The 8,879-nt window shown below is 42.1% G+C and overlaps 1 protein-coding gene across 1 annotated transcript; it reads left to right on the top strand.

The window, feature by feature from the left end:
- The first annotated feature begins 1,738 nt into the window (after positions 1 to 1,738).
- Positions 1,739 to 2,402, top strand: LOC128461300 (lactose-binding lectin l-2-like). Its single transcript, XM_053446148.1, has one exon. It carries the CDS (start codon positions 1,825 to 1,827, stop codon positions 2,314 to 2,316), a length of 492 nt encoding a protein of 163 aa, XP_053302123.1. The 5' UTR covers positions 1,739 to 1,824; the 3' UTR covers positions 2,317 to 2,402.
- Positions 2,403 to 8,879: the final 6,477 nt, after the last annotated feature.

Raw genomic sequence — 8,879 nt, 5'->3', positions numbered from 1 at the left:
GCTTGTCTGATATTTTTTGAGCTTACAGTGTTATGCACACTCCTGTAGTAGCATGACAACTGGAATATGTTTTGTTGTGATTCTCCATGTTGACATTTTGACTGATTTGGGGATATGGAGAGAAATAAATTCAATTTTCATGGGACTGCAGCATTGGTCTTGTGTAGTGTTTGGTGAATTTATTGTATATTTGCACTTTCTCTGTGTATTTCACTTATAGAACTCTAATCACTAGAGAACTGGAATTGCTAAAAGTGTTTAAGGTTAGCAACAGCAGTGTGTAACTGGCTCAAACAGAATTTAGTCATATGAAGCATGTGTGTTTCACTTTGCAAAGGATCTGAGGTGTTCTGCTGATTGGGTGTGTGGTTGTGCTGATTGTGTGTAGTGTTTGAAACACCGGGCCCTGTTTTGAAAATCGGGCCCAAGCAATCGAAAAAAACTGTAACAACCCAAATTCTCACACCTCAGCCTTAGACTGTTTGCCCTCCTCCCCTCTGGGAGGCGCTACAGGGTCCAGCACATTCAGGAACAGCTTATTCCTGTGGCTCTCACTCAGCTGAATCAGCGTGGTGCAGAGTTCATATATATTTTTCATATTACGGTTGGGGTTAGATGAATGTCCGCCATGTTTTTTGTTTTAACGAACAGAGAGAAGTCTTATACGCCTTAAGTATATTTGGTTAACCCTCGAATGTGTTTGTCTTCTCCCGGATTTCCTTGTCATGCTCTGTTATACAAACAGTAAGAATATACTTTTAACAATAGACTATTTGCACTCCTGTTTGTTTTACATTAGTTGCTTTGCAAATTGTCATGTTTAAATGTGGTTGTTATTGGATTTGCACTGCATATGCCTGGGTTCATATACAATTATTTTTGCTATAAAATTAATAATATGTATGATTGTAGTCGTGTGTGTGGATCATATAGTTGTGATTAAAGATGTGGTTGGGCTGCACACATTTTTCAGTTTTCAAATTGGGCCACAGCATTCTTAAGCTTGGTAATGGCGGATCTAGAGGAAGTAAAACTCTTAACAAAGTTTCTGAAGGTGAACCTGCGGAGGGATCGTTTCCAGAACAGCCTGCTCGACTCGGTAGACCAAGGCAGCTCGACCATTATCCGGACTTTTAGGGTCTCCTGATGAGTCACAGCAGCGATCCAAATATGACCTATTCTATTTCATGTATTTCATTAAAAGTATGTTTTCCCTTATTTATAAACCATCTTTAGGTTGTGACAGTCTCGACTACAAGGCAGCAGATGAGCAAGTCAGTCTGCTGTACTCAATCCTTTATTAGCTGTTGTCATGTCTGTGTGAAGTCCTGTTTAATTAAAGCAATGCTGTTTGCATGTTGGAAAAAAACTCAAGAGAGGACACATTAAAGACTTTGTAGTCGTAACATTGTCGATGTGTCAACTTGTGTTAGGCAGTTGTTTACCTGGTGTGAATGAGAAGACGTCAACCACAAAGTGACATATCTGCCCTTGTGTCGTCTTTTCTAAAGCTGCGTTTTACGAGATCAAAAGGATTAACTGTAAAATCATGGGAAAACTTATGTGACTTCCAGGTGAGCTGTTGGTTTTTCTGTCTCGTGTTCAGAAGAAACACTTTGTCCTGTGCAGCTGTGTATAAAACAAAGTGTTTGCCAAGTGCATTTGACCATAACATCACACCAACAGTGCAGAGAGCCTCTCTGAAGAGTGTAAAAGAACGCAGCCTGCCCACCTGTCTCCTTCAAACTCTCATTCTCATCCAACAGTGCAGATCATCTCCAACCCCTCGTCCTGCTCCTGTGACAGAGAGAGAGAGACGCCAACATGATCCTGCTCCTCCTTCTGTTCACCTTGACCCTGGGTGCTGTGTCTCCTTCAGATGGACCTGAGGTCAAGCTGCAGCAAGGAAACTGTGAGATGGCCTGGTTAAAATTCAACAACCGCTACTACAAGTATGTGGCCACTCGGATGACCTATGCTAAGGCAGAACTCAACTGTTTGTCACAGGGAGCCAACCTGGTGTCTATCCACAGTCTGGATGAACATAATTTCGTCCAAACACTGATCGAGAAGTTTGACCATGCTAATGGAAGAATCTGGATCGGACTCAGCGACCTCCAAGAAGAAGGCAGCTGGATGTGGTCTGATGGTTGTCCGGCTAGATTTTTCCTTTGGACCCCAGGAGAGCCAAACAACCATGCAGGACCTGAGGACTGTGTTGAAAAGAGTTATCACGCAGATAAGAAATGGAATGATGCACCGTGTAGTGTCCTTATTCCTTCTGTTTGTGCATCTCGCATAATGTGTCCTCAGTGATTGTTAAGTCTGATTTAACCTGGTCACTGATCACCTGATGCTTGTTGACGTGAAATAGTCCTCAGCAATAAAGATACAAATTCAAACTTCTCTGTTTGTACTCATTTCACCCACTTACTTTTCATACCTGTTGTCAGGTATTTGTTGTTTGTTTATTTGAAAAATTCCAATGTTATTGTTAAAATCAATTATAAATATGAGTACCAATAAAATGATGATGATGATGATGATGATGATGATGGTTCAAATGAAAAGGATGGTAGTGAGAGTGAATGCAGACAGAGGAAAGAATGGACTGGATGACTTGAAAAAGTAAACATGAAACTAATCGGTTGCTTTTATTTGACCTAAACCTTTTTGGAAAATCAGTGAGTCGGTGGTGGAAGCAAACTGCTCATAACATGAAGAAGGCGAAATTTTGTTTATCTGACGAGCCCGAAAACAAGAGGAGCAGCTGCCTTTGCTCCTGATGATTTCAGAGAGGAGTTGGGAATAAGGAGGAGACTTTTTCCATGTCGAATACTAAATAAAGACTAAAGAGATTAAAGAGTTTCTGTAAGACAGAACAAAGTGTGTGTGTGTTTGAGTGTGTGGTTTACAACTAGGGAACAGTAAAATCTGTAGTGGAATATATAGAAGATAAAGTAACGTAGAAATGTATCAAAACTGTTCTTTCTTGCAGTTTTTTCGTGTATGATCTTAAATTAAACTGTTAATGTCAAGTTCGATTTTATTTATATAGTAAATTTATTAAAACTTCGAAAAGAGACAAAAGCAAAATGCCAATAGTAAAGATAAAATAAGATTAAACAAACTAAAATTAAATTAAACCTGCTGGGATAAAAAAGTTCCCAATTGGAGAAGTAGCCCAAAGAGAAGAGACTTGTTTTTCACAATGATCTGAAGTGTGCTAGAGACGGGGCAGATCTAATATGGAGTGGTGCGCTGCTCCACTAGTTTGGGGCAGCTACTGCAAAGGCTCGATCGCCTCTGGTTATGAGCCTCGGTTTAGGTAAGTCCAGGAGCAGCTGAGTGGCTGACCTCAGCTCTCTAAGTGAAGAGTGGACATAAAGGAGTTTAGTAAGGCGATACCACTCCATTAAGAGGTTTGAAAGTTAACAAAAACATTTTTAAATCAATCCTGTGACCAACAGGAAGCCAGTGGAGGGAGCTAAACACTGGTGTTATATGGTCCCTCTTTTTCATTCCTGTAAGGAGGCGAGCAACAGCATTTTGGACGAGCTGCAGGCTACAGGAATCTAGTCGAGAAGTTATGAAGGCATGGATCACCCTCTCTAGATCTTAAGGTCAGAGATAGACCTTTACCTTAGGGCAAAGTTAGCTTTGCGCTTTTTGGGCCATGTTCACTATTTACCACTTGGGCCACTATAGGTTCCTATCCAGATTACAACTCACCCAGAGCACCACCTGTTTGGCAAAAAAGGCCCACATTCGTAGAAAGAGCTGATAATAGCTGATATATGTAGTGGAGGAAAAGTGAAAAGTAGACAAAAATATATCAACTTAAAGTACCGGCACATGGAAAATTATCTTAAGTACAGTAACTAAGTAAATGTACTTTTTTAAATCCCATCCCCTGTGGCATTGTTGTAGTGCAGCAAAATAAATAAAACATAAGAACATAGAAAACAAAGAGCAGAGCTCTCCTGGACGTTTCAAGCTTAACAGTTGTTAACACACAAAAAGCAAAAATTCGGCACAATTTGCAAAACCATCACTTCATGTATCAATCGCTCGACCCAATTTGGCACTACTTCACACTCCCTTATCTGCATTAGACTCTGACTTTCATTCTTTACACTTTGATGTCAATTACACATCACATTGTTGTCAAAACACTACACACAATGTTCAGTTGTTGCACACACTTCTCAAGTAAAATCTCAAAGCATCAACCTACAACACACAAATACTCAAATCTCTAAACATTCAGGTCTGTTGAGCAATTTCACCTCATTTACACAGCCGAACAGGAGACTGAAACTGTAGATATGGTTCATGAGAACAACTCTATCACACTCAGACAAATAAAAACTAGGATCCTGGCTGACCATGCTACATTTAGAAACGTCCAGACCGTCAGCCTCTCTACATTGGACCGTATTCTTCATAGGAATGCCATGTGGATGAAACAAGTGTTCAAGGTCCCATTTGAACGGAGCACAGGCATGAAGGAGTTACGGTGAGAGTTTGTGCTTGTAAGTACCAACATTCAGCACTGACACATGCATGTATTGTACCTGTAATCCAATATTGTAAATTTTCTACATTGTCTCACTGTAGCCCACTGTGTTGACCTCTCTGTGTCCATACTGTAACTTGCATTGTCATGCTGTCTGTGTCAGCGGATTTACATTTCATTACATTACATTTCATTTAGCTGACGCTTTTATCCAAAGCGACTCACAATAAGTGCATTCAACCCCAAGGGAACAAACCCATGACGTATCCAGGAGCATGACAGAGCTCATGTGTTGTACCAGTACATCTTTATTGATGAGGTGGGACTCAACCTGGTGAAGAGGAGGCGACGGGGCAGAAACGTCATTGGACAGCGGGCCATTGTTGAGGCCCCCGGCCAGCATGGTGGGAACATCACAATGTGTGCTGCAATGAGTCACCATGGGATCTTGCACCGTCATGCCCACCTAGGGTTCTATAACGCTGCCAATCTCCTCGTCTTCCTGGATGGCCTGCATGACCTGCTGGTACCACCTGGCCAGATAGATGACCCACAGCGAATCGATCACGTTGTCATCTGGGACAATGTGAGCTTCCACCGGGCTGCTCAAGTGCGTGAGTGGTTCCAGGACCACCAACATTTTTCCGTTCTATACCTTCCACCTTATTCTCCTTTCCTGAATCCTATTTAGGAATTATTTTCAGCTTGGAGGTGGAAGGTATATGAACGGAACCCACTGGACCGGGTCCCACTGCTCCAGGCCATAGAGGAGGCTTGTGGCAACGTGATTGTCAAGGCCTGTCAGCATTTTGTGTGTGAGGTTACTAGTTTTCTGTGTGCAGTTTTGAAAAACGTGTGTTACAGTTTTTCACAATTGTTAACACACGTTTTTCAAAACAATAACGGCTTTCTCAAAACTGCACCCAGACAATTGAAAACCTCACACACAAAATGCTAAAACTGACACTCCCTTTGCAAGATGACTCTTTGCCATCAAATCTCTTACCTGTTCACAAAATGGAACTCGTGTTTTCATTTGGTACACACAGCCATATTTTCAAATGACACACACATACCATTCATTGGGAACACACAACTAAGCATTTGCTTGCACACTACCAAGCATTTACAGCACACTGAAGTGCAAAATTGAAAACACAATCATCAAAATGGAACACACCATATGAATGACAGTGACTCTGGAGAATGAGCCATTTCTCCTTTTGTAAAATGTCTCAGTTTAGGCCTACTTTTTTCATAGTCAAACATGAAACAGCACACAAATATGCAGCATAAAAAGGTTTATTTCGGTAAACATAGAGAACAGTACAGCACTGTAAACCGGCCTACTCAACCCACCCCCCCCCCCCCCTTTTACAGTTTTTCACAATCGTTAACACACGTTTTTCAAAACAATAACGGCTTTCTCAAAACTGCACACAGAAAACTAAAAACCTCACACACAAAATGCTGACAGGCCTCGACACTCACGTCGCCACAAGCCTCCTCCATGGCCTGGAGCAGTGGAACCTGGTCCTGTGGGTTCCGTTCATACACCTTCCACCTCCAAGCTGAAAACAATTCCTCAATGGGATTCAGGAAAGGAGAATAAGGTGGAATGTATAGAATGGAAAAATGTGGGTGGTCCTGGAACCACTCCCGCACTTGAAAGCTCACATTGTCCCGGATGACAACGTGATTGATCCACTGTGGGTCATCTGTCTGGTCAGGTGGTACCAGCAGGTCATGCAGGCCATCCAGGAAGACGAGGAGACGGGCAGCGTTATAGGCCCCTAGGTGGGCATGACGGTGCAACATCCCATGGTGATTCATTGCAGCACACATTGTGATGTTCCCACCCTGCTGACCGGGGACCTCAACAATGGCCCGCTGGCCAATGACGTTTCTGCCCCGTCACCTCCTCTTCACCAGGTTGAATCCCACCTCATCAATAAAGATGTACTGGTACAACACACGAGCTGTGTCATGCTCCTGGATCCGCTAACACAGACAGCATGAGAATGCAAGTTACAGTATGGACACAGAGAGGTCAACACAGTGGGCTACAGTGAGACACTGTAGAAAAGGAACAATATTGGATTACAGGTACAATACATGCATGTGTCAGTGCTGAATGTTGGTACTTACAAGCACAAACTCTCACCATAACTCCTTGATGGCTGTGTTCCGTTCAAATGGGACCCTGAACACTTGTTTCATCCACATGGCATTCCTATGAAGAATACAGTTCAATGTAGAGAGGCTGACGGTCTGGACGTTTCTAAATGTAGCATGGTCAGCCAGGATCCTAGTTTTTATTTGTCTGAGTGTGATAGAGTTGTTCTCATGAACCATATCTACAGTTTCAGTCTCCTGTTCGGCTGTGTAAATGAGGTGAAATTGCTCAACAGACCTGAATGTTTAGAGATTTGAGTAATTGTGTGTTGTAGGTTGATGCTTTGAGATTTTACTTGAGAAGTGTGTGCAACAACTGAACATTGTGTGTAGTGTTTTGACAACAAGGTGATGTGTAATTGACATCAGAGTTCAAACAAGGAAAGTCAGAGTCTAATGCAGATAAGGGAGTGTGAAGTAGTGCCAAAGTGGGTCGAGTGATTGGTACATGAAGTGAAGGTTTTGCAAATTGTGCCGAATTTTCGCTTTTTGTGTGTTAACAACTGAGATGAACTCTAATTAAAACAATGCTGTTTGCATGTTGGAAAAACTCAAAGTTCAAAATACAAGAGAGGACACATTAAAGACTTTGTAATGGTAACATTGTCGATGTGTCAAATTGTGTTTGGCAGTTGTTTACCTGGTGTGAATGAGAAGACGTCAACCACAAAGTGACATATCTGCCCCCTGTGTCCTTGCAGCAAGGGTTTAAGTCAGATAAAAGTAGCCATTTAGTTACATGCTTCTTTTTTCAAGTCATCCACTCCATTCTGTCCTCTGTCTGCATTCACTCTCACTGCCCTTCTTTAATTTGACCAATAATCATCATCATTGTCATCATTTTATTTGTACTGAACACTAAATGTGTGTATTTGTCATTGTTTTTAACAATAACATTGGAATTGTTATAATCAACAAACAGCAATTACCTGACAACAGGTATGAAAAGTAAGTGAGTGAAATGACTCCAAACAAAGAAGTTTGCATTTGTATCTTTATTGCTGAGGACTTTTTCATGTCAACAAGCATCAGGTGATCAGTGACTGGGTTAAATCAGATTTAACAATCACTGAGGACAGATTATCCGAGATGCACAAACAGAAGGAATAAGGTCATTACAATATCCATCATTCCATTTCTTATTGTTGCTATGGTTGTTAGCATCAAGGACACAGGTGAGCGGTTGGTTTTTCTGCTTCTTGTGCTGAGACATCACTTTTTCTGTGCAGCTGTGTATAAAACAAAATGTTACCAATTGCATTTGACCAATAACATCACATCAACAGTGCAGACAGCCTCTCTGAAAAGTATAAAAGAACACAGCCTGCCCACCTGTCTCCTTCAAACTCTCATTCTCATCCAACAGTGCAGATCATCTCCAACCCCTCGTCCTGCTCCTGTGACAGAGAGAGAGAGAGACGCCAACATGATCCTGCTCTGCCTTCTGTTCAATCCTACCAAAAACTTTTGAAAAACCCAAACTCAAGATTTGATCCGGATCAACAACAAGATTAGATTACGTGATCCAATCCAATTTCTGAATCCTTTTTTTCTTTTGAAATACCCATTTTCAAGATTTGATCCAATCCGATAGCCGTAATCCGATCAGATTACTTTTGAAAAACCGGCCCCTGGGAAAAGGTGAGCTTCCACCGGGCTGCTCAAGTGGGTGAGTGGTTCCAGGACCACCCGCATATTCCCGTTCTATACCTTCCACCTTATTCTCCTTTCCTGAATCCCATTGAGGAATTATTTTCAGCTTAGAGGTGGAAGGTTTATGAACGGAACCCACAGGACCGGGTCACACTGCTCCAGGCCATGGAGGAGGCTTGTGGCGACGTGAGTGTCGAGGCCTGTCAGCATTTTGTGTGTGAGGCCCATATTGGAGTGATAGAGGAGGACCCCATTCTGTGTAGTGCCAGCGCAAAGGGTGATGTTACCCCCACGTTGCCCTGGGACATTGATTATAGCCCCATGGCCAATGATATTTCTGCCTCTCCTTCTTGCTTTTGTCAGGTTGAACCCTGCCTCATCTATATATATGAATTCATGTGGGATTTCCTCAGCATCCATCTGTAGAACTCTCAGAAATACAGTGAAAGACAAGATTGTGTAGTTCAGCATAGGTCTGGAATACAGTACATTTACATTATAAAGGTTACGTGTGCAGTATGCAACATCACAG

This window comes from Pleuronectes platessa, chromosome 18 (assembly GCF_947347685.1).
Source record: "Pleuronectes platessa chromosome 18, fPlePla1.1, whole genome shotgun sequence".
Taxonomy (NCBI): Eukaryota; Metazoa; Chordata; class Actinopteri; order Pleuronectiformes; family Pleuronectidae; genus Pleuronectes; species Pleuronectes platessa.
The sequence above is the reverse complement of the archived record's forward strand: the minus strand, read 5'-3'. Positions and strand labels throughout refer to the sequence as shown.